This window comes from Giraffa tippelskirchi, chromosome 13 (genome assembly GCF_054371585.1).
Source record: "Giraffa tippelskirchi isolate mGirTip1 chromosome 13, T2T-mGirTip1v1.2.pri, whole genome shotgun sequence".
Lineage (NCBI taxonomy): Eukaryota > Metazoa > Chordata > Mammalia > Artiodactyla > Giraffidae > Giraffa > Giraffa tippelskirchi.
In genome coordinates, this window is record NC_137287.1 from 89,773,340 (window position 1) to 89,800,166 (window position 26,827).

Here is a 26,827-nt window from a genome sequence, read left to right on the forward strand (position 1 = left end):
TCAGATCCCCAAGTTGGGAAATCTGTTGTGTGTCCTAGAACTTTCTTAACAGTATGAGAATTTCTTTGGTATAATTTTTCTGCAGTTTCTGGGTCATCTGCTCAGCAGCTTTATGGTGGGGCTAATGGCGACCTCCTCCAAGAGGGCTTGTGTTACATGCTCCATGACCCTGGTCTGCCGAAGCCAGAGCCCCTGTCCCCAGGGCAGGCCACTGTTGACCCATGCCTCTGCAGGAGACATTCAAACACTCAGAGGCAGGTCTGGCTCAGTCTGTGGGGTCTCTGGGTCCTGGTGCCCACAAGGTTTTGTTTGAGTCCTCTGAGCGTCTCTGGCAGGTATGGGTTTGATTCTGAATGCAATTTTGCCCCTCCTACCGTCTTGTTGGGGCTTCTCCTTTACCCTTGCTGTGGGGTATCTTTTTTTGGTGGGATCCAACATTCTCCTGTTGATGGTTCAGCAGCAAGTTGCAGTTCTGCAGTTAAGACCTTGCCTCTCGGGTGTCATCAGTGGCCAGAATGGCAGAATGCCCAGCTCCACCCACTCCAGATGGTCTAAGTCAGAGTCTGCACTTTAACTAGCCCCCAGGTTATCTGTGTGCACTTGGACGTTTGAGAGCCTCTGATCTAAATCAGTGACAGGACTCTTGTAACCGATTCTATTCTTGGCTTGCCTAATCCTGCTGGATCCAAGATTGCTAACTTCAGGGACCTGGATCCTTCTGGGGGTGGAAGTCTAAGGATGGGCCCTAGGACTCTGTAAGATACTGGGACCTTCTGCATATCTGTTTCTTCATTTCTGTATCAGTAAAGTAGTGCCTTTGAAAGGATGGCCTCATCAGCAACACTTGGGAACTTGTTAGCAATGAAAGTGGGGGTGGGGAGAGGACAGCAGTGTCTGGTTGAACAAGCCCTCTTGTGATCCTGAGGTCAGAAATTTGCGAACCACTGAATTAGAGGGTGAGGCAAAGAGAGGGTCGGGCCACTTCTGCATTGTGGTTTGGGCAGGAGGGTGATGCTGGCTTGAACTGAGATCACCATCATGGGAACTGGTTGGAGGAGTGAAGTGAGAACAAGATGATGGATTTGATTCTGGATATATTGAAATCGGTACTAATTTCAAATGTTTATTGAACAATTTTCTATCTGTGTGTTCAGCCTAGTCTAAAGGTCAAGCAAAAGGGCTTTGTAGTCAAAACTTTTTTTTGAGAACTGGTAAAGGTAAATCCAACTTTACATAATGTTTAAGAGAACTGTTTTTAACACACTGATTTTATATAAAGTTAAATAGTCACCAGTGGATAGCCAACGGTATATGATTACTATGTGATATACTTGTGTTTGTTTTGGTCTAGGGGAATGGACTAAATCAACAATTTATTAAAGGCAGTTTTTTTAAATACATTTATTAACCAATGTTAACACATTAAATGAGTCTATATATTGCTAGTCAGAGCAGCTTACAAAATGCCAGAATGCATCGAAGAACTGGACAGCCACAATGAGTAATTACAATGTGCATAGTGGCTAAGCTCAACACCTTGATATAGCTTTATGATTTGCAGAAAATTTTTAATAATGATTCCTAAACAATCAATTGTAATTTTACCTAAAACTTTTACAAAACCAGGCCACAATCTCTTTTTTTTTTAATTTTGTTTTTTTTTTTAAACACACAGTTTTCACGCTGTAGTAACTTGGAAATGTGCAACCGTGTCAACGGAGACAAAAAAGCCAAAGTAACACGAGTCTTACTTTCATGCAGCTATCGGTAAATAGTACACACTCTGGAATGATTTCACACCAAAAATAGTTCCACAATAACTTGCTCTCATAGGGGTGGATCGAAGTTTTAAAACAACTTGGAAAACAATCAGAGAAGGTAAGTGTCCTCAGTTACGTCGTCTTGACCAGACCACGGCACCGTGGCAACTTTGACCAATCACACAGCAACGAGGAGGGACTGAGAATGCCACGTGCCCGCGTAGTTCAGGGATGGTGTTGACGTGTGGCTACGAGACAAGTCCTCCAAGCCATTGGGCACCACTGGGCAGAAGCTTGTCGATTAACTTGTGTCACCACCATCTGCAACAGCATCAGGACTGGGTGGGTGATTATTTCACAGAAGACTTGGGTATGTTTTTGTCTTTAGAGTGACCCTGACAAACCTGGAGAAAATTTTTTGAAAGGTTTTTTTTCTCCTGATTCTCTCACTTACATTGTGTGTAATTGCTTTAATAAATATCAAAGGTGTAAATAAATATTTACAAATTATTTCTCTAACTTTAAAAATAACTAAATGATAAGTGGGAATTTGACTTGGTCTAAGATCAGTCTTTGAAAAAAACATAAATTGTGAGGGTTTGTTTTTTTTTTAAAAATTAAGGTTTCCTGGCTGTATTTTATATATCTATGTATAAAAAAAATCATTATTCAACTATCGATCCATTCCTATTGGTAATGCTTCTTAATCCAGACATTCCGCAAAATACAGACTTTTTACAAATCACGGCATCTTTAATACAAGAAAATTAACATGCATTATTCTTCATTCTGTGTACAGTGATGGAGTTCATTAGTAGGCAATGATCCATTACTACAAACATAGCGGCTTCTGTGAAACTTAAGTGCTTTCTTTCCTTTCAGTATTAACTTACGATAGAAGAGGTGACACCAGATAGTAGGCAATCAGATGACACTTGGGGAGGGAAGGGAAGCATTAAAGAAATCTGTATGCCTCATCTATAATTTCATGTATGGATAAAGGTAGTTTTTGGCTTTTTATTTTTGTTTATTTTGTTACAAGCACTCATGTTAGGACAAAGATGAAATGTGCAAACTTTAAAATTTAAATATTCATTTTCTCTAAGATCCAGCTCAGTAAAAGATTACCCCAGTTCCCTGCAATTTTAAACTACAAGATCAAAGCTAATAATTTGTTATAAAAGTTATATATTGAAAAGAAATAATGAAAAACACAATCGGGAAATATTTAAGAAAAAATACGCAGGACTAGCACCTGCTGTGTCAACCCTGTTCCCTAAATTCAATCATATACCCACTGGCATAACCAATAGATAATGCCTTTAAACAGTAAAGTAAGCTGAACAAAACCAGCTCAACAAGGTTAAGAAATAAATTTCACATCAAGGTAGTATGTTTTATTTCTGAAACAGTTCCGTAGTTCTTACATTCAGATCTATTTTAAATGTTTCTTTGTTAAACTCACTTGTAATTCACCTGTTTTTTAAAGATCTGTTGTTTAAAGGTTAAAATCTCTGTAAAACCTAAAAATGTTTTAAAATTTGCTGAAAATGCAACAAACTCTCAATTAAAATTTATTTAAAATAATACCCTCCACTGATGTTACTTTTACCCCCTGAAAAACTCCAGAGGAGTGTTAACAAAAGATTTAAACTACTGTGCAAAATTTCTTCACGAAAAGTGTTTAAAGGCTGGTGCAAAATGGGAAGCAAATTCTAAACAATTTTGGCTTCTTGGAAACAAAAACCGCTGTGTCTGAGAGGAAGAGTCGTCAGTGATTCTCCAGGAAGAGCCAGCCTTCATCTTTTCCGGCGACAGGTGCGCTTGTGCTCCGCGTGCCAGTGCTCCTGCTGACACTTGATGGAGCAGTACGATGTGTTCCAGCAGCAGTGGTACATGGCCTCCTCCTCACAGTTGTAGCACTGCAGCAAGAAACCGTGACCAGCAGGTAAACGAAACTGGGTACAACTACAGACTTTAAAACTGTGCTTTCAAAGATCTGACTCAAGTGTAAACTAGTATCACCAAGAACATCAGAACACGGTTTCTGTCCTGAGCAGGACAGTAGGGAAACAATGGGATGACTGAGGCTCAGCACACAGTCATTATCAGCAAACTCAAGCTTACTTGGCACAACATCAACGTCTTCCATCTGTACTAGGTTATTAACATCAGCAGCACACAAGCATAAGTAATTTCTCTTTTCCTAAAAAGGTCTGAAGGTTCTGAAAAGATGACAGAGCAGCAGCACAAGGACTCCCCCCCACCCCCACAACAGCTCTGCTGCACAATCTAAAGGGACTGTTTTGGAACTCAGAGTTCTGGAGAAGGCTGGAACAGTAAGTTACGGTCACTTTGGTCATTTTGGCCCTTAGCACCAAAACAGCTACCTCTTCCCCACCTGTAGCCCCAGATGGCTGTGCACGGAGCCCCCTGGCAGGTGTCCTGCAGACTGCTGCTTCTGGTCACAGATGGGCGGGCCACTGTATTAACAGTTGCACCCCTCCCCCACCCATCACAAGTCCTCCCTCTGAAGTGACTTCCCTTTTGCAAGCCATTCAAAATCAATCGCACATATGGGGGAGTTAGGAAGTCAACGTGCAAACCCAAGGAGAGGCTTAGAAAAGACCTAAGAAGACATTTAATTTACACCTCAGTCTGATCCTGGGAACAGACAGCCATAACAATCAAAGAAACAGCAAGAGCAAACTATGATAAAGGGGAAAAAAATGAGTTCCAGTTACCATATTATTAGACTCAAATGTTTAGTGTTCAACAACAACAAAAAAAAATCACAAGGCATACAAAGAAGCAAGAAGTATGACCATTCAAAGGAAAAAAAATCAATCAAACTGTCCATGTAAAAAACCCACTGGCAGATATACTAGACAAAGACCTTAAAACACCTATTAAAGAAGTGCAAAGAACTAAAGGAAGATACGGAGAAAGTCGAGAAAATGATGTATGAGCAAACTGGAAATACCAATAAAAAGATACTGATGGAAACCAAAAAGGAGACTTGCAGCTGAGAAGTCCATTAACTGAAGTGAAAAATGACCGGAGGGATTCAAAGAAAGATATGAGCTAAAGATGACAGGTCAATGGAAATTAACAAGACAGGGGAAAAGACTGCGGAAGACCCACAGCGCACCATCCTTGGTGAACTGTCACTTCTTAAGTTAGAGACCAGTGAGATGTTACTTTTATAAAGCAAAAGTAATCAATTTCTTTACTAGAAGCTAATGTATGTTAAGTGCAGTAAAATCTGAAAATCCTTAATTTGCTATTATGATACTTACATTTACAATTTTATAAGTTAATTATCACCTATCAGGGCCAGCCCACTTATCAAAATAAAATACCTGCATAGATGGAAAAGTTGTATAAATTATATATATTATGTCCCAAAGTATCATAATCTCAATGTAACAAAATAATTTTGAGCAAATACTGAGATATGTGGGATCTGGAGTTAAAATACAGTTAAAGTTGACAGTTTCACATTAGACTGTATTTCAGGATTTTTACATATGCCATATAGATCTTTCTGAATTAATTTTCATCATACCTATGGTATTTTTTTTTTCATAAATCAGATTCTAAGAAAATAGTGGTATTTACCCACTGCTTCTTCTTGGTCTGAGAAATTAGTTGTTTGTGCTGTGTTGCTAGCTTCTTGATTTCCTCTACAAATTCTTCTTTACACTTTTCCTTTACTTGCTTACATTTTCTGTCCATCTCACCCTGCATATTGGCTACAGCTTTATTTACAGCTTGTCTTTTTTCTTCTTCCATTTCAGAACGCAGCTGAGATGAAAAAAAAGTTAACCCACAGTACGTCAGCTCATAATTTACACAGACCATTAAGCAAAACCTTAATATACAGTTTCTACTTAAGTGATGTACCTCTTCCCTTTATTTCATTAAAGGCTATAAAATATTTAGGTGAGAAAAGTACCTGTTATTTTAAAATATTATAAAAAGATATTATATTCCTTGTTTTAAGGAGCTGCTACCTGGTTGATGCCTAACTGACAGAAGTAGAACCACAACAGGAAGACTATTCACCTCTCCCACCCGTGTGTCTGAAGGCAGCACTGGCACTGAGGGCTGTGTTACCTTTTCTAGAGCTTCTCGTACAACTCTTTCAGTTTCTCGCTTGTGATCAGACTTCATTCGGTCTTTAAAGTCATTGAAAATTTTGGTGTACTTGTCATGGCACATGCTTTGACACACTCCATCACTGGTGGTCTGGGTGCTTCGATGCAGCATTCTTGGGGAAGAGGCACTTAACTTCTTGGTCTGAGTTGACACAGAAACTTTTTCGATTGGCTGAGGCATCGTGGGGATTTCCTGACTGGAACTTACAGCTTCCGTTTCAGGCTCTGGTTCCTAAAGGATAAGGAAAGTGCTACAGAATTTACTAGTTCAAGAGCAAGCTCTATCAGAAGAAAAACAGAGTGATACACACAAACAGCCATACAACAAACTGCTGTTTAAACAATCATGTAAGAAAATGGAAAATTCTTTTGTGTATTTGACCACAATTCAAAATAAAAAAAAATTAAAACACATGTGCAATCATTCTACAGGAACTTCATTTACAATTCCATTAACTACTAATATTACGGTGTTTCCTTTCAAAAGAAACAAACTGTTTTACTGTGTAAGATCGTTTTACTGTTTTACTGTGTAAGATCGTTAGAATTTACCGTTACTTCTTTGGATGAGATTCATAAACCAATACCCTAGACCACCCCTCACTGAGTATGTGGTAGTACTGTGCCCTGGTTTTAAAATATACCTGGATTATAGAATTGTAAAAGCCTGAACTTAGCCATAGTTTCTTTCAGTTTTCAAATGCTGGTCTCATTGATCTGCTGGATAAACACTAAAAATTGTTTTTTATTAGTGCCATGAGAAAATATCAGCGTTCCCAGACAATGCAGCAAAGGGCTGTGCTACTTAGCCAGATGTGGTCAGTGCTGCTTAACTGGACGCTCCCATGTGTTCCTCTAGTGACAGGCAGTGGGCAGTCCAAGTCCAGCTCAGTTGCTATCCTGGGACTGATGGTAATCCTTTTTACAAGTTACCTGTCAGGAGCACTGCCTGGATCACAACTGTGAAAGTATTTCGTGTTTCACTTGTCACCTGGACACTGCAAGGTGGGCAACTTACTTCTTTTTTGGGTTCCACACTTTGATTACGTCGTCCTTTCTTTGCTCTTGGTTCTTGAGTGACCTTTAGCTGTGGGCATCATAAAAGTAACAGCACATTATTCCTGACACCACAAAAACACTTCTCTGCTGAGAAGACTAGCCATGGACCCACAGGGGAGAGGTGGGCACCTGCTGTGTCCCTCTCACATTAGCTCTTTCAAGACCACGTGGTTGGCACTCACTGAATGATTTCCTCTGGGCCGAGGGCTTGAAAGAGCTAATGTGCTGGTAGAGTCCGGATCAGGGTGGTGGTGGCTTCTGTGAACTAGGACTGGTTCTGGTTTGTTTCGCAGAGCACTTGACAAATGTGTGAGAGGAAGAAGAAAAGTCACAACCTGCTCATTCTGTGCCAGTGTGTCCTGACACCCACACCTCTGGAACACAACTGACAGGTTCTCACTGGCGTCCTCACCTGCTCATTGCTGGTGGAGGAGATGCTGGACTCTGCCTCCTCCTCCCCTCGGTCCTCATTCTTGGACTTCCAAAACCTCCCTTCACGGAGGAAGCGCTGGTGCAGCTCCAGTTCGTCACAGGCCTTCTTCCAGCCCATACTGCGCTTAACATGCAGCCGGTGAACATTGACTGTGATGTCCTGTATGTTTTCAGAAGGAATCCAGGCCCTGTGAACAACATTGAAAAGGGGTGGTTAGAAGTTTCGAAAATGGCAGAAACTCTCTGCATTGTAAAGCAGTTTGTGGCTTGAATAAAAACTTACCAAATAGAAAAAAGGTGAATTGACTTGTTTTTCACAGTCATCAAAGTAAAGTTCTCAGGGTGAGAATAATTCATAAGCCTTTTTCAAAGTGTTCAATATCATTGTTTTGAATACTATAAATTATTCAAAATCTAGCTACTTGCATGTTCTAAAGTGAAAGTCGCTCAGTTGTTTCTGACTCTTTCCAACTCCACGGAGTTCTCCAGGCCAGAATGCTGGAGTGGGTAGCCTTTCCCTTCTCAGGGGATCTTCCCAACCCAGGGATCAAACCCAGGTCTCCTGCACTGCAGGCAGATTCTTTACCAGCTGAGCCACAAGGGAAGCCCAAGAATACTGAAGCCTATCCCTTCTGCAGTGGATTTTCCTGACCCAGGAATCAAACCGGGGTCTCCTGTACTGCAGGCGGATTCTTTACCAACCGAGCTATCAAGGAAGCTATACAGTCATTTGTAAATGCCCAGAAATGTGCATGAGACAGTTACATATAAAATGAGGTCACCACATCCCTATTCATTAGATGAACCATGACTAACAAGTAGAAAACTGTTTATACCATTCTGCAACCAAGTACTCAGTTGTGAACCCCACAGTTGATCTAAAACTACCTTTGGTTCTATCAGGAAGAAAGCTAGAATAGAAACTGAAGAAAATTTTCCTGGGTACTAATCACTTACTGGCCTTAGTCTCCCACTAGAGTGCTGCGTCCACTCACCTGGGGCTGACTATGGGCCAGTGAAAGCACCACAGAGCGCACAGTCCTAGGACTGTTCCTGCCTCATCTGACGGCTGGCGGAGATGTTGCCCAGATGGGCTTAAGGTAAGCTATTAATTAGCAGCTGGAACCCAGCGAGCATCCTAATGGTCAGGTTTCCTAATAATTACGCTAGCGCTTCTACATGCATTGCCACTGCCCTGAACTGAGAAACAAGGAGGAACAATGCAGCATATACAGTCCAGGTGACTGGACCCGAAGAGGGAGGGATGTCACCAGTGAGAGGAAATGAGGTGGGATACAGCACTAGGAATAAACCAGGATTTACTGTTTCCAGTCTTACTATGGAGTTACAGAAATACTAGACCTAAAACTGTTCTGAAGGCATCAGAGAATCCTGGCATATATGCCTTAAGTTATAAACGTAGACTTCTAACTTGCTTGTACAAACTAAGCTATTCGCTTTAGAATTTAAAAGCACATTTTTAATATACAATACTCCATATGGTTACATGCTAATGACAGCTGAAATTGTTAAATATGAACTTAAATAAATATTACATTAACAGTGTCATCTGACAGTGCTATATTAGAAACCAAAGTAAACTACACTTGAGAAAAAGTGCAAATACAATTTTGCTTGTGGAAGAGTTCCTTCCCATTAAATCCTGTATTCTTATTTACTCTTTCAGTCAGCAAACATTTACTGGGCAATCAAAAACTGTTAAAACACTTTTTAAAAGCAGTATGTTTTTGAGGGGGATTTCCATCGTAAGCAATGCTGACTACCTGGAATGAACTTGTGACCTAGGAGAGAATTTTATCCTGTTAAATTATGTATCCCTTGGATTTCATAAAACTGAATGAATATTCTTAATGTGAGACCTTATTAAGTCTCAATGCAATTCATACAACATATCTATTCTCTCAATCATCTCCATTACTATAGATAATTAGATTTCAAGTTTGAGACATGCAGCCTGATCTACACTATAAAAGGCAAACAGAAAGCACCTCACAATTTAGGGTATGTTTAATAAAAAGAGAAAATCAGATCTGGCTATACCTACACATCTGTCAATCCAAATTCAGAAATTCTCTGAATCTGTGCACAATAAGATGGGCCCTCAATCTGACAGGATGTGCCCCTCCTTTCTTGCCTGTGCCACCCACCCTCCAACCACAGGCAGCACGAAGAGTCAGCGCTGCAGACCTGCATGCTCTGCAGACCTGCTCACCAAGACAAAGCATCACAACCTGCTCCAGGCTCAGGAGGCAGCAGCAGGCTCTGGTTTGAGCATATGGAGGGAATAGTCCATAATCACGTGTTTATCTTTTCTTTCCCCTACTAGGTGCAGAGATATGAGGAACTAGCTAAAGAGTATTTACTATATTTATTCATGGTAATCTCTGCATAACAATTCTTCATTTTTCTAAATTAACTGTTACTTAATGAAATTCAAAACACTAAGTCAAAGTTCTTCCCTCATATCCATTCTTAGATCGCAAGACCCACACTCTCTTATACTCCCAAGTTGATTATTTTGTCTATGACTCTGACAGAACCTTGAAAAGATTGTTGAAACTCCCACAAGGACAATATAATTCTGTGAAATGGACCATCCTGAGAAGCTCTCCACTTAATTCCCACCACTGACAGCCTTCTGAGTTCACCCTTCTAAATTCTGCTACTGAAACTGCCCCATTTAGGTGCCCAGTCAAGTTATGTGGTGCCCAGTCAAGTTATGTGTTAGTTTGTTTTTTAATTTAAAATACACTTCACACTGTTCCTGATGGCAAAGCACCCGGGGCACCGGTAACTGCAGGCCTGGGTCCACCTCAGGGCTCCTAAAGGCCCAGGGGTGATGGTGGCTTGTGGGTCGTGATTACCTCTGGTGATGGTGACCGAAAAAGCGGACGTCAACCTGATTGTCCTCTTTCTGCATGACTTTGGCTGGCCAGAATCCAAAACCTTTCATTTTAGCCCAAACCAGCTCATGATTAGGTATCTGGAAATAAAAGGTTTTATCTTGTCATATTACTTGTAAAGTATTAAATACAAGTATATCATTAATACTGACCTACTTAGGTATAATATTTGCAATACTTCTTTTCTAAGTCCTAAACACACAGAATGTACCCCCACCTCAGGATTGACTTTTGCCTCCAAGAAAAACACCAAAAAATTAAAATTTCCATAAGCAATCTGGAGTAAAAAGAATTTCCTGACAACCCGTGGAACTCTGGAAGGAAACCAAGACCCACGTGAGTAACAATGGCAAACTGAACACCCTAACTTTGCTTCATGAAATATAGTCCAACCCTGGAAGCTTACAAGAAATGGGAGATTTACAGGCCCTCCTCCCAACCTACTAAGTCAAAGATGCAAATTTTAATGAGACTGTCAAGTGACTGAAGAGCACAGTAATGTCTCAGAAAGTGGGAGCTTTCGGGCGGGGGGGGGGGGACGGGACACGGACCATTGACACTAACATGACATTCTAGGGGAAATCACACAACTATATATAAAGACTTAGATTTCTTGTGAGAGAATGAAAAATTTTTATTTATTAAGGGATTCGATGTTCATTCCTATTCTTAAAGTTCTCATTTTAAAGTCAGAAATGGATACTGATCCCAAGTTGTTTTTTTCCCATGTTTCAGTTTTTTATACTCATTAAAACCATAAAGAGCATGATATGAAGAGAAATATTTAGAAGGATTATAATCTTAAAGCAAATTGGAAATAAACTTCCTTAGAGCAGTACATCAGAGACACTGAAGAGGTTAAAAAAAAAAAAAAAATCTCAAAATTTCACATACACAAGGATAGCAGAACCAATTGTCAGGACGAGCATTTGATAAATAGAAGCAATTCTTACAAAGCTGTAGTTCATCCAGCTGAAAAAGAAAAGTAACTGTTTAGCCTACATAAAATATAAGCATGCACAAAACTATAGATAGACGCATGTAAATCAGCATTCTCTTTCATGTTTACAGTCTTCAATTTTGTTCTTTAAGCTTCAAATTTGAATTCTCCAATGCCACTTTCTTGTCTGAATCTCCCAAGAGGGCCCAGAGTACACTCAGAATAGAAGACAGATTCCTCAGGGCACACTGTATCTGCCCTTGGCTCCCCAGCCTCACCGATACCTTCCAGTTCAACACACAGATGAAAGGCTATTTCCCCAGAAATGTCTTTTTGATATGCCCACCGAAAATACCCACTACCAATAAAAGCAGCCCTTACTCTGCCTCATTCTCCATTTTAGTCCTGTTTTCTTTACAACATTTTTTGTAACTTTTGTAAAGAAACTGATTTGTCTCTCCTTTTCCTGAGTCTCCTTCCTCAGAACACAGCTGTATGAGCAGGAAGCCAGCATCCTGACCCCCATTTTATTCCTAACACAGCACACAGCACACACTCAATATGTTTACTGAATGGAAAACTCATATCAGAAATGGAATAAAGAAGCAAAACTTTTTATATAAATTGAGACACTTTTGCAAAGATAGTATGGTTATAGATGAATGTTTCAAATAAGAAAGGCCACCCAAAAAAATCTTTCCTAAATATATATTTCATATATTGTTAATTATGAATGCTGACATTTCGTTGCTTTTTTGCCTGTGTAGTGTAGTAAGAACTCAAATTTGTATCTTTCATTCAAAGATGGTAACATTTATTGAGTGCCTGCCCAGTGCAACACACTTACATGCAGTCATATTAACTAATTCACTTTAGGGTAATTAAGGAAAACAATTTCCTTTTCTTCTAACTAGAAGTTACTTAGTAACTAAGTCTAATTCCCAGAATTAGAGTCTCTGAGAACAGTTCTGCCAGAATTCCAGCCTTCCCCACTCCGTCCCCGTCCCTCTGTTTGCACTGTATACCATGTATGTCAAACATGGAAATACGATTATATTTAAAGAAATGGCAAAATTAAAATGTACATATCAGAATGGAATTCTAAAATAGGTTAATGTAGAAAACGGCAAGCATTCAGGTATTAGGTGTGGACAGTACCTCATGACAGGTGTCTTTATAGAGCATCCGTGCTATGTCAGCTTGCTCACTGTCTGCTGTAATTATAAAGACAGACATCTATTACCAGTAATCACAGGACTACCAAGAAATACAAGACTACCAAAATTAATGTAGCCATTTAAATTTTCTTTCAGTTTAACAAAAGTGGACATATACCATGGAAAATAAAAACACGTATTTAAAATAAAACTCAGGCAGTAAAAGAAAATAGGCAGCTTTAATTTTATATTCAACACAACTTAATACTCTCAGTATAGACTGGCTTCTTTCACTACTTTTGAATGAGGGGATATTGAAGGGAAAAAACACTAGAGTTCTGCTTTTGGCCAGTCAATTCTATAAACTATATGTAGTTATTTATATTACTAAATATTTCAAAGTTTAAACCCTAATATTATTACTTACTTTTAGATTGTTCAGGTATTGTTTTAGTGTAATGTTTTATAAAAGATTTTTCTCGACATGCAATGTAAACATACGAATAAAAAAACTACACAAAAGAAAAAAAATATTGAACCTCCATAGAAAATGACTGTGTTGTGGAGAAGCAACTGAGCGTCAGCTTTGAATTCTTCATAACTTCGGTATTTCCCTTCATTCACTTTCTGCGGAGGGAAAAAAAACAAAATGGCTAACGGTTAATAGTGAAAACACTTGCCATCAACTTAACAGTGTTAAGAGTGTAAGAAACAGCAAGATTTTCCAGAATGGCATTACGACTGCTCCTGTGTCCACTGCTCCTGTGTCCATACTGACAGAATGTTCATAAAAGAAACCCACAACTCCGTCTACAGTCAGGGTATTCCAGGACAGTGAAGTGCAGAAGGTCCCACATTCTCAGCCACGTTGTTACTGCAGCGTGAACATCTCATGTGTAACAATGATAAAAGCTGCGGATAAGTGCTATACATAATGAAAGCTTTGGTAGTGGGGTTGATGAGACCTAACTACATACCTACCATGTAGGGAATATGCTATGCACAGGCCTGTACTATAATTAACAGGGCTTCTTAGGCACCCCACTCCAGTACTCTTGCCTAGAAAATCCCATGGACAGAAGAGCCTGGTAGGCTGCAGTCCATGGGGTCGCGAAGAGTCGGACACGACTGAGCGACTTCACTTTCACTTTAGAATGACTTTCTCAGCAACTCTCTCAGGGCTCTGGTTTCGAGAACAGTCACTAATATGAAAAGTGAAAGTGAAAGTCGCTCAGTTGTGTCCGACTCTTTGTGACCCCGTAGACTACACAGTCCATGGGATTCTCCAGGCCAGAATACTGAAGTGGATAGCCGTTCCCTTCTCCAGGGGATCTTCCCAACCCAGGGATCGAACCCAGGTCTCCTGCATTGTAGGTGGATTCTTTACCATCTGAGCCACCAGAGAAGCCCAAACCATTTATATAAGTCAGGAAAATAAAGCTGAAAGAAGAAAGAGCTCTTAGCCTCTGTGACAGATTACCACAAAGAAGATAAGGCAATTCTGAATTAGAGCTAGGTGGCTGACATAGCTTTAAAATAAAGTCCTCAGTGGTCCTCTGCACACCAAGACAGTCGATGGCTTCTGTCTGGCATCGAGGGTCACAGGGCTCTTTCATGAGCACTGATACCCGAACTCCACCCTGAGCGCCTCATGGTCTTTGGGTCAGGGGCGCAAGGTACCACCAGGCTGCCTGCCTGCACCCAGGTGGGGACACCCACACCCAGCAGTCCCTATGCATCACCACAGCTCGTGTTTTGGTCTCCACCGTAAACCTTTGGAAGCATAAAAACCAGGTCTTCCTCCTCTTCGTTTCCTTTAGGGTGCTTCTGCTCATGGTCAGCACTTGCTAATAAGACACCATCAGCCCAGCTACTGAGCTCCCTGGACTGAGGGGGTCAGACTGCAGAACGTGGGGGTGCCATGGGGGGAGGGCAAGAGGGACGGTCGGGCTCTTCACTATTCTCAGAGGTTATGCAGTGTAGGGGTAAGAGGTAGAATTAAAATTGCTCATCTTTACGAACAACCTTCATTTGTCCCTTTCTTCCACTGAAATAATACACCTTCAGTTTTTTCAGCTATTAAACAGATTAAGGAATGAGCAAATGATTTAAAATTACTCCTATTACGGCCAACCATAAGATTTTAAAACTTCAAAATGACACATAGGTACAGAATTGGTATATCTGCAAATCTAACTGGAAACACGTCAAAATGTTCATTGCATTTGTAATTAAATATTAACAAACCTATTAATAGCCCTCAGCTAAGTAGGTAAAATCAAGAACTTCACTAGAGAGATTAAGTTTTCTAGTTAAAATCTGCTTTGTTCAAGTGCATGTCTTTGTTCCCCAAGACCTGAGATCACGTCTGTGCTCTCATCTTCCCTGGGGAGAAACTCCCAAGTGCTGCCGCCGAGCCCAGGAAGACACAGCTGTGTGGTGATTGCATCTGGAATGTTACACTGATCAGGCTGTAATACATTTTCTTCAATCAACAAGTGTCAAGAATCTACAGATTGCTTAAAACAAAGACTCTTAAAAGATGACCCTGCTGAGCACCAGCGGGTGCGCACGCCCCTCACAAGGACAGCTGCTGAGGCAGAAGGGGGCAGGTGCACAGCCAGGGCTGTGCTTGGCAAGCGTTACCTCCTGTATGGCAGGGACATCCACCGCCGAGTGCACCAGTCGCCGGTACATGGGGTGTTTGTTGTCCTTCCCCTTTTTATTAAGGTCAATAGCCTGAAAGGTCATGAGACACATCAGTTTAAATGTGGCTAGAGAGAGGGGTAAAACATCAATTTCTAAACAACAAGTACTTGAGAACTTAACAAAAGATGTATATGCACTATAGTTTAATGTGGCATTCCTTAAGGTTTGAGTAGAAAGAACAGTTATTTTGGAAAATTCAGTTTCATTTTAAAGACTGAAGTATCAATGAAAATGTTCTTTCTGATAAATGGAAGTTTAAAATGTAAATGTTTCTAACCTAATGCAGCTAAAGAAATGCCTGTGTGGAAAACAAAGACAAAACAAATCTAAGAGCATTTTATGGAACTATTCAGAGCACAAAAACACAAGACAGCAGTGGTGTCCACCCTTCATACTGCACTACATGTATTTGCCAGCTGTCAGTCAGGAACTCTGAAAGAATACACGTTCTTCAGGTGATTCTAAGAGCCCTCGGGACTCACCCTCTCCTTCATGCGGGAGACGATGAACCTGAGGTACGTGCTCATCTCCTGCTTGTTGGTGTTTTTCTTCTTGACGCTCTGTTGGAAACAGAGAAGGCCAAGATAAAAATCTGATCATTTGTAAGTCTATATTCTTGCTAAAGATGTCTATATATAAAAGATTATAGTATGCAAATATAGATTTTCTTAAACAATGTAATATTTCCAACACATCTTCAAAATCTGCACACCAAAAGTAGCGTTTAATGTAACAATGTAAGAATCAGAAAATATACTATCCTTGACATAATACCTCAGAGAATTATGCATTTTTCTTTTCTTGATGTTTTAAAATTTCAGTTTTCAGATGACAAAAAAATAATGACAATAACAATAAAATAACAGTAATGATGATGTAATGTAGAATCACTTATTAAAAAAAAAAATCAATGGCTGAAATCCTTTAAGGGATATTTTAAAATAACAATGTTGAACAATGAATTTCAGTATAACATTATTCTCTATTAAAAAGGTTCTTAAAAGTCTGTCACTTAGGAATCATGTACACTGCAGCACACACATCTACATATCTACTTTGAAGTATTATGGGTCTTTTCAGTAATAACTTCAATTTCCATTAAAGTCTTGCCTAAAAGCTAATTAGGTTTCTTAATTTCTCTCTCAGAAAACTTAATTTCACATGAATTAAAGAAGGATTTTACCTTTAATGTCACTTCTAGACAGTTAGGAAACAAGGACCAATGTTCCCAACTTCTTAGTTGAGGCTAAGACAACCAAGAGAGACACTGGACTATAAGCAGACCGCCCTGCAGAGGACAGAGCAGTCTGGCCCACTATTGAATAAATGCTGTAACTTTTTCAGGCTGATGCATTATGAGTCTCTACCCAGTGACATTATTACTTACTCCCCTAAGAACTTTACACATAGGAAGTCATCTCAGTAATGCTAAATACACTGGAAGGAGCAAAGTTTTCTCGTGTAAATGACAAACCTTTGCTATGGCTTAACCAAGTGCTTATACATTCACAGCACGAAAGCATCTGAGTCAAAAGTGGAAACCGTCCTCTGAGCTGAGATGCAGTTTCATACACTTCGTGTCTGGCACCATCACCGACCCCCCTCCCCAGACTCTCTGGGGTGTGGCCAGTGCTCTCCCAGCTCAGCTTTACTCCAAGGCCGTCTGAGTAAACAGCCTTACTGTTTACGTCTACACACTGCAGAACACATTTCTCACCCTGGCCACACTCCAGATACACTGGTGGGCTCCCACCATGAGCATCTGAACTGGAATTTCCAGGCAAAGGTCTGCACCGTTTGTTCATTCATTTACTGTTAACTCCTCAGGTAGTTGTGGCATGACAGTGAAAGTCGCTCAGTCATGTCCGACTCTTTGTGACCCCATGGACTATACAGTCCATGGAATTCTCCAGGCCAGAATACTGGAGTGGGTAGCCGCTCCCTTCTCCAGGGGATCTTCCCAACCCAAGGTTCAAATCCAGGTCTCCCGCATTGCAGGAGGATTCTTTACCAGCTGAGCCACCAGGGAAGCTGGGTTGTGACATGAGGCCAAGACCAAGTGCCAATGGTGTGCGTGTGGAGTTTAAAATGCAATAATATTTCCTGAGCCCCAGGTTGTATAATCTTTGGGAAAAGGGACTTTGATGTAGCTTGTAAATTCTCACTTTAAACAAAATCCCCACATGGGGAGAAGGGAGGAGAGGGTGAGATGTATGGAGAGAGTAACACAGAAACTTACATTACCATATGTAAAACAGACAGCCAATGGGAATTTGCTGTATGTTTCAGGAAACCCAAACAGGGGCTCTGTATCAACCTGGAGGGGTGGGATGGGGCGGGAGATGGGAGGGGGGTTCAGGAGGGAGGGGACACATGTACACCTATGGCCGATTCATGTTGAGGTTTGACAGAAAACAACAAAATTCTGTAAAGCAATTATCTTTCAATTAAAAAATAGATAAATAAATTCCCTGTAAGCCCTAGGCACACAAACACGTGAGAAGTATTAGTTGCTCCCTCCAGTAAGCCAGAGCAAAGCAACAGATCTGAACCCATCAGCTGTTAACACTGCTGTGGAAACACTCTTGCTGACACAGCCATCCCTCCATGCACTGCTTTCTCTATTAAACAACTGTCTGGTCTGTTGGATACAGGGAAGAAATGTTAAGAAGGCCAAGAAGCCTTTTTCCTTACCTCTTGGGAAACCTGTATTCCCTTCGAAAGAGAGGAGAATAAGAACAAATGCTTCCAGGGAGTTCCCAGTGGCCTCATGGTTAGGATTCTGGGCTTTCACTGCCATGGCCTGGGTTCCATCCCTGGCTGGGGAACAGATCTTGCAAGCCAAAGACAGACAAACCCAATGCTTCCAACTACATGCTCTGTCCTGCTCACTCTGAAGTATTTCAGGAGCACTAACACTGCTGATCCCAAACATCACCCTGATCATTAAATCACACATCCGTGTAAGTTCAGGTGTGACAGCAACCTACATCAGATTAGAAGTCTTGTCATACTGATACTACTTGTGGGGTCAGTGTTCTTTTAATAGGTAACACAATATTCATGGGAAACACAGAACCAGCATGGTATGCAGTACTGAAATATTACTAAATGCTCACTAACATGTGCCAGACTGAGCAGGGTCAGAAGAGTCTCCACTCATGGTCTCCCACTGAATAGCTCGAGCTCAACCAGGCAATGAGTGCCCCTGAGGCTGACGCCCACTAGTGCGGGCAGTCTGCATCACTGGAGAGACTGCTGGGGAAGGGGTGCTCACTGCAGCCCCCACAACCGGGCTGCTTGGTCTCCAGGGTGGCTGTGTGCTCCACACATTCACAAGAATGCATTTCTCTCCTCTCTGCACTCTCAACATCAACCAACAAAGGCTTTCACTGTTAGTCAGAACCCATCCCTTTTGATTTAGAGCCTCAGAAAATAAAGCAATTCAATGTTTCTCTATGGGTGAGATTTATGCAGTGCTAGCATCAGAGTGTCTCTACAGGCATACCTCGCTATATTGCACTTCGCAGATACTGTGCATTTTACAAACTGAAGGTTGTGGCAACCCTGTGTTGAGCAAGTCTGTCGGGGCCCTTTTTCCAACAGCATTTGCTCACTTTGTCACTGAAGGCTTAGATGATGGTTAGCACTTTTTTGCAATAAAGTACTTTTTAATTAAGGTAGTTACCTCTTCTGACATAATGCTACTGCATATTAACAGACTATGGTGCAATGTAAACATAGCTTTTATATCCACTGGGAAACCAACAAATGTGTGCAGCTCACTTGATTGCGATATTCGCTCCACTGTTGTGGTCTGGAACCAAACCTGCAGTATCTCCAAGGTATGCCTGTATAAGGGCTTCCCCCTAAGGAACCCACCTGCCAATGCAGGAGATGTGGGTTCAATCCCTGGGTCGGAAAGATCCCCTGGAAGAGGAAATGGCAACCCAATCCACTATTCTTGCCTGGAGAATCTCATGGACAGAGGAGCATGGGGTGGGGGTGGGGAGGGGTATAGTCCAGAGGTCACAAGAGTCAGATACAACCTAGCAACTAAACCACCACCACATGCCTGTACATCCTTACCAGCTTGCTCTTCCTTTGAAATAAAATTCTGAAATTTTTCAAACAGTAGGGAAAACCCTATTTCACTTGGCTTAAGTTTAGGTAACTGTGCATTATATTGTTCATGTAATTCCTTTGCTTAAATAAAGGTCTGTTTTCAGTTACTATTTCCTTTCCATAGAAAATCTACAAAATAGATGGATATTACATGCTCTCAGAAAGCTTTTACTTTGGTTTCACCTGTTTAAACATTTTTAGATTAACTTCTAATTAGGATAACCAAGTGGAGCAACATTTCTTTTAGGGAAGACTCCAAATGCACAGAATTCAGGTTGAGGGCCTTAATTTTACAAAACTAAATGATAATTTAGAGGACAAAAACCTAATTTTTGTATCATGTTTAAATTTGCTTAGGGTAAGATGCTAGAGCGTCTCTCCTCTCCAGTGTGCAACCAAAGTGGTGGCACATGCTTGCAAGAGTGACTACTCCAGCAAAAAAACGAAACGTGACCCACGCCCACCCTTCAGAGCTCCAACTCCAGCAAAATATTACCACCTCAGAAAGCCTGATGCTGTTTTATAAAGTGCCATCTAGATTCAGGCATCCCACTCGAGTGCTCATCACCTCTGGCTGTGCATTAGAACCGCCTGGGAAAGCCTTGAAAAATGGCCTGCGTCCATTTATACAAAGTTCTGGGACAAGCTTGACTTAGATTGGATGGAAACTAATGAGAGTGACATCCATCTGGTACGGGTGGCACTCAGTGCTAAGTCGGCGGGACTTGGGTCCACAGCTATGTGTTTGTTTATTTCTCAAGTGACACATGCAAGACTTGTGCAAATTACTGTGCTATAAATTTTACCCCCAAGGGAAAAAGTGCTCCCCAGAGCTGCTGTCACTGGTTTACAGGGAGCCTGGGCACCGGCAGTCTCCACACCACAGGTGCTTCTCACAGGCGGTCCTGACTGAGCGCCACTGCGAGCACCAAGTGAGAGGCCACTCCACACACAAGCGCGGGCAGTGGCCCAGCCAACCTCTGCTGCTACACTGAGCAGAGTCGAGAGCCGGGGCCACCAAGCTGGCTTCTCGAGTGATACCGGATCTAGAGTCTCTCTGTCTACTTGCTCACAACAGAAAGGCATCTTTCTGACATTTTAACTATTTCTTGATTCTTCTCACTTTACATATTGGAAGCTTCACTGACTCTTGCCGTATAGGAGTCAACAAAAGAAGTTTCATATCAAAGGAGAATCATTTTGCTGAAAGCCTCTATGTTAACTTGTTTAATGTTTTACTTGCTGCCCAATACATCTTTTCTGGTGACAAATACAGGATTCTACTGAAGATGCAGGGCAAGAACTCAAACGCATGTGAACACTCTGGTTGACTGGTTGGTAGGTGAAGAGCTGCCAGGACCTCATGCTGCTCCTGGTGTATTCAGAAGCTGGGGGCCCACTTCCCACACATGGCTGAGGAGCTTGCTCCGAGAAGGCAAGCAAATAAAAGAGAAGACCAGAACATGTGCACAGCCTCTTACAACAATCTGTAGGGACAGAACGGTTCTCATGTTTTCACATTTGCTAAATTCTTTGGCTTGCTTTGTAACACTTTCTGGTTATAACTTAAAGATTTGGTATTTCACAAAAGACATCAACAGCACACACAGTTCTGTCCAGGGCTGCACCCTAAGACTTCTGAGGAATTCTTAGGTAATGTGTTGTGAGCTGCCTTCCATGACATTCACACCAGAGTCAGTGCCTGTTGGCCAAACCAGAACATTGATATGCCTTGAGAAAAAGCCACTATAACGGAAATTAAAGGAGTAGCTTCTAGGGTAAACACAGTCCTGTCTGTAATACAACTAGGCAGACAGCTCTTGACGAAGGGCAGAAAAGCAAAAAATAATGCTGCATGAAACCTGCAGATAATCTCAGATCTGATTTTTTTCTGAGGCTTTGAAGAACCACACCTATCCTCAACCAGCAGACCTCAGGACTCTTCATAAAGGGGCAGCTCAGGATCCATCAGAGTGAAGCCCAGGAAGTTTTGATAACTGCTCTTACCACCCAACTTTGGTCAATATCTACGGATAATAAAGAGTGGAACTTGTTATTACATGCCCAAAGCGGCTGCAGCCATCATGAGACGACAGCAACCCCTGGCTGAAGCTGTTACAAAGGGGGCAACACACCCACTAACCTAAGATGGGCGTAGGTGCATACCGTTTCCCTGAGGGGCCGCTTCCCTAGAAGGGAAAAATAACAGAAAATCTTGAGTATCTTCCTGACTTAAGAATTCTTAAGCCAGCTACAATAACTGCTGGATTATAGCAAATCAGATGTGTCAGGTATATATCACAGACAAAAACACAAGTGGAACAATTCAGCCAAACTCAGTGCCTTATAGTGTTTTTGGCTGGAAGAAGGCAGGAACAAGTTTTGGTCCTGTCAAGGTTCATCCACAGCTGATAATTGATAACAATGCCCAAGCACCATTATTTGAAGGAACATTTAGGACTGAATGGTCTGGAGTTTTCAGTGTGCCCTAGAAATACAGTACTTCAGGAGCAGAAACCTACTTTAGCAGAAAATTAACTTCTGTGAATACCACTTCTGTATATCAAGTATCCGAGAGAGAGAGAGAGAAGTGTAAAATCAGAAATCCAGGCATCTTCTTCTTAGATACACGTTTGTGCCGCACACCTCACCAAACTCAAGCTTTCAAGTCTGTTACTAACAAGGGCTTCCAAGACCCAGAATGTTCTTCCCATAGCAGGCTGGACCAGAGGCAGGAAAATTTCTGTCAGGGCCTCACGGTGACTATTTTAGGCTTTGCACACATTCAGTTGGTGGCTGTCTTGACCACTCAGCCCTGCCACTGTGGTGAGAAAACAGCTATAAATAATGTATGCCTTCCATGAGCAGGATTGTGTTCCAATAAAGCATGTGGTTACTGAAATTTTCATTTCTTATAATTTTCACAAGTCACAAAATATTATTTCTCTTTTGATTTTTTCCCCCACCATTTAAAAGTATAAAACCAACTGGCATGGGCAGTACAAAACAGATAGTGGGCTTGATGTGCCCGTGGGTCGTGGTCTGCCAACTTCTGGGCTGTAAGCTTTGTGACAGCAGGCCCATGATGGTCTAGTTCAGCATTCTTTTGCCCATCCAGGGTCTTGTACAGTATCTGTCACATAGTAAATATTCAATAACTACTAGCTGAATTGAACTAATGGCCATCATTACTGACCAACCTCACTGCCTATGAGAAAAACATTCCATGTAATTGAATTCAACAATATAAGATATCCTTCCAAAATGTGAAATCTTACTCACACACAAGCAGTATTAGCATATCCTGACCACTATAAACCACTGTGTTAACTTGTGCTGACCTCACTGTTTCACTGTTCGGCTGAGGGTCTCTAACAACTAGGGGCTCGCCTGACGTGAGGTACCTGTGGGCAGGCTGACTCCTGCGCCTCCACCCAGGACATGTCCTAACAAGCACGTCCAGGGACTCTGCTACCACGGTCTCTGGAGCTCACTGGAGAAACACTACTCTGCATGTAAGTTACCTCCAGTGTTTGAGGAATTAAGATGTTCCAAGCTCTCCTCTATAACCATCTGTAATAAATGAATCACAATGGCTTTTAACTGCACATAAATTGCCTCTACAGTATTCTCTGCAACCACCTGTAATGCTAGAATATAAAAGAATCAAAGAACTTATAAGAAATCCACTATTTAAGACTAACAGTAGAGCTGGTCTGGTGGGAGGGGCCCCAAGCCCTGCCATTTCTCCTCTGTATCACTGTGCCCAGCAGCCCAGCAGTGACAACCACTTTCCAGGACAGTTTTCTAAAAACACACCTGTGTTCCGTTTTGTTCACCTCCAGCACCAACACACAGAAACTAACTCTCCACTATACGGACAGAAGAGTGGAACCCACACCCACTACCAGCATCAGGACAAGAACTCAGCTAAACACCCGCGCATTCAGAGTGCACGATCCCCTATAGCTCCATCCTACGTCTCCCACGGCCGGGCCAGCAACAATCATTTGCACTTGAGTTTCCGGCAATAGTTTTTTGGGCTTTTCTTTTTTAAACTTAAGTTAAAGGAACTTACATTAAGTTTAAAAACCTCTCCTTGGCTGTCACCAATCTGCCTTCTTGTTCACAGGTAAAAGCTGAATGTGGAGGATCATTCAAACCGCAAAGACGGTCTTGAGGTGGATTCTCGGAGTACACTGGCGAACATGACTCTGCTCTCAGGTACTCTGCTGCGTGAGAAGTTGTTCCTATAGAATCACTAATGCACAGGTTTCCAGACTTGTTCACATATTTACAAAACAGCACTGAATGCTACTTCAGTTGTGCCTATACTTATTAATTTTTACAAAGTCGGCTCTCTGCTCTCTGATTAAGGTTGGGAGGTTTTCGCCAGATTCACATGATATAATCACCTTTGCATCACCCAGTCTAGGGTGATTTACCAGATATTAAGGTACAGTCTCAAATTAATTCTACAAGCCATACAACTGACTGTACTGTGAACATGTGGTATTCCTATATACACTATATCCACATAAAAACTGCTAGAACACTGGATCTACTGAGGCGGCTGTTATGTTATTTCTACTCTGTCAGGAGTCTCATCGTTCAGGATTAAGTGTACTTTTGGGGGTGACTTTCAGCTCTCCTGCACGACGTTACAGGGATTTAGGAAAATGAAAGGGACATTCAGGACAAGTTTACAGAACACAGGCTGTGTCTACTTGTTCCTTCCCTCCTCCGTCAACACTGGTCTGTAAATAAAGAACAAGATCCAAAGGCACAGGGAGGATGGATTCTTCACTGTAGTAAGCCTCCCCTGCCTCTTCTGAAAACAACTCACACGACTTTGTTTCGGAATCACAGAATGTGTATCACACGGTCTCTACTCAATGAAGCTGACAACCAGCCAACAATACTACTACCTGCCCGCCTCCTACTCCTTCCCCTCCTGCTTCAACACCTGCAGAGACAATAAAAGGAAATTGTGTGCACTTTGTACATATTTTCAGTACATCAATGCTGCAAACACTAAACAAGCCTTCTATTTATCTAGATTAAGTTGTAACCAACTCGATGTAGAAACCAGCCCAAGTAATTACCTTCTTTAGTCCCTTATAGCTAAAAATAAAAGATAAAATTCAACTAAGGTTCTAAAAAAAACCACTAAAATGATATATCACCAAGACAAAAATGCACCCCAAACATTTCACACTCACATCCAACCCTTTCTGACTATGTAACTTGTTAATTTAGCATGACAAGGCACTGTGGGAAGTACATGGATTTTGCCTTTCTTGCTTGGGTCCAGGTAGTTTCATAAAGAGATTATACAACAATACATGAGGATTTTACAATTTTACATCCTAGATCCAATTTTAAAATTCTTTTACTTTTTCCTCTAGTAAGCCTAGACTGAATAGCAAAACTGCCTTATAAAGTAATTGGTTCAGACAGATCTTATTAAAAATTAATTTTCTACTTTTGTGAGTATAGAAATACAATCCAATTGTCTTCAAAAAATGTAAAAAAAAACTGATTAATGTTCATTTGTAACTTTCAATAATATGACTGTCTACAACATATTTTTTTTTAATGTTTCTCCTATTTTATCTAAAAATGAAATCTCCACTCCAGAATTGATAATATGTATCTTAAAGGTAAAGGTACTTACTTTCAGGGTGAAAATATTAATAAATTTCCCATGGTAAGAAAGAAAGACTAATCAGAAAGCAAGAATAGTTACAGTTTTGCAGTAGATACATAAAACATATATGTTTCAAAATATTTTCTTTTAGCATTCTGTCCTGTTTCATTCTGAATACACTAAATGAGAATTCTCCTTAATTTTGAGATTTAAAAAAACTATACTGCTTACATACCCAAAAGAATGAAAAATTAATTCAGAAGTAAAGTTTTATCTCCAGTTTCAAGAAACAGCTTTCATCATGACTCTCAGTGCAAATGACTCAAATATAACTTACCCAGAGCTAAGTTAACATTGACCAGTCAGTATGTACCCATGGTGATGTCCTAACAGCGACTTACTCTTGGTTTAGTTTTAGTAAACCAGTTAAATTCCTTCATTTTCAGTAGCTGTCTAATGAGTATACTATACCTCATGTGAAAAAAAATATACAGTACCTGGGGCTTAACATCAACTTTAAGTTAACTTTAAATGCTCTCTGTAGACTTCTTTCTGTATATCTATTAAGTTTCCTGTAAAAGAGACATATTCTTTCTCAATTTTAAAGAGAAGCTGCAGCAGTAGGTAGACTGCAGGGATCATTTCTACTAGTCCCTCCCCTCTTCACATCTTCTTAGATGCTGAGGAGTCAGGAATCAGAAAACCAGGAGCTGCAAACCTGGGAGAGCTTCACAGATTAGATGTAGAACCAAAGTATTCTTACGTAAGTAAAATTTTCCCATATGCATTCATTTTCTTCTCTGCATTTTCTAGTGTTTCTGTATTTTTTTAGCAGGCTAAGTTAATTCTCCATACTCTTTGTATATTAACACAAATCTTAAAATTTGTGACCTTAAACAGGGGACAACACCATATGAAACATTTGTAGGCAGATGAATATTTTATAAAAGTTTTTAAAGATATACTGGAATAATATACCCCTTATCCAATTCCCTGAATGGCATTTTTTATTTTGTGACTTAGGTTGATCCTTGCATAGATAGGTCACAATAAGTGTGTCATAAAAGGGATGAAAAGTGAACCAAAGATATTAAGGGTATAAACAGTAATACAATATTTTTATGCTATAATGAGACAATTAAAAAGGCCTAAGATATGGGTAAGGGATTAAGAGGTACAAATTACAATGCATAAAGTAAACAAGCTACCAGGGTATATAGTACAACATAGGAAATATAGCCAGTATTTATAATAACTAAACGAAATAAACCTCTAAAAATTATGAATCACTGTGTTATACACCTAAAATCTACAATACTGTCCATAGACTATACCTCAATAATAAAAGATATCCCAACTTAAAAAAAAAAAAAAAAAACAACTTTGGATGGATTTCACTGGAGCAGCATAGAAGACCAAACGTGGAAAAGGAGGGGAGATGCTCAGCGCAGCCCACCCCTCTAGTGAGGAGGGGAGACGCCCACCATGGCCACCCCCTCTGGTGCTTCCCACGTGCTCACAGTTCAGAGCTCTACACTCTGCTCCCTAGTGACAGACTTTAGTCCAAACATAACATTTTCATTTATTTGAATTTGAAAGGAGCAGTAGCATGAATCTGCAACTCCCCAAAGTTATAAAGAAATTCATTTATATAAGGAACACTAACATATTAAAAGAGGATGTAGGAAACAGGAGTCTATTTTCAAAATACTATTGTATCAGGACCGTCAATCTGGAAAGTGCCAACTATTTTGCTAGTCTTTTCCCCTGCATTTCATATTCTTTGTTTTAGGAACAACCAGCCTCAGAGCAAACACAGCAATATCAAGTATTGCAGCCATCAGTCTGTGCACTGCACGTCACGGAACACACACTGTAACTCGCACAGCATGATGCAGGGCTTGCCCATGA

General features: G+C 40.8%; 1 protein-coding gene across 50 annotated transcripts in view; it reads right to left on the minus strand.

Moving 5' to 3' along the window:
* Positions 1-2,492: 2,492 nt before the first annotated feature.
* Positions 2,493-26,827, minus strand: part of ZMYND11 (zinc finger MYND-type containing 11) — a 74,791-nt gene continuing 50,456 nt past the window's right edge. For 34 of the 50 annotated variants that reach the window (XM_081560730.1, XM_081560710.1, XM_081560700.1 and 31 more), the window contains 11 exons: positions 15,624-15,701; positions 15,079-15,171; positions 12,972-13,059; positions 12,434-12,489; positions 11,230-11,307; positions 10,297-10,415; positions 7,392-7,599; positions 6,939-7,007; positions 5,880-6,152; positions 5,382-5,567; positions 2,493-3,682 (listed from right to left, as the gene is read on the minus strand). In XM_081560730.1, the coding sequence (XP_081416856.1) occupies positions 3,560-3,682; positions 5,382-5,567; positions 5,880-6,152; positions 6,939-7,007; positions 7,392-7,599; positions 10,297-10,415; positions 11,230-11,307; positions 12,434-12,489; positions 12,972-13,059; positions 15,079-15,171; positions 15,624-15,701 (1,371 nt within the window). In that variant the 3' untranslated portion in view covers positions 2,493-3,559. The remainder of the gene's footprint in view (positions 3,683-5,381; positions 5,568-5,879; positions 6,153-6,938; positions 7,008-7,391; positions 7,600-10,296; positions 10,416-11,229; positions 11,308-12,433; positions 12,490-12,971; positions 13,060-15,078; positions 15,172-15,623; positions 15,702-26,827) is intronic. The other 16 variants (XM_081560704.1, XM_081560731.1, XM_081560712.1 and 13 more) reach the window with 2 other exon arrangements.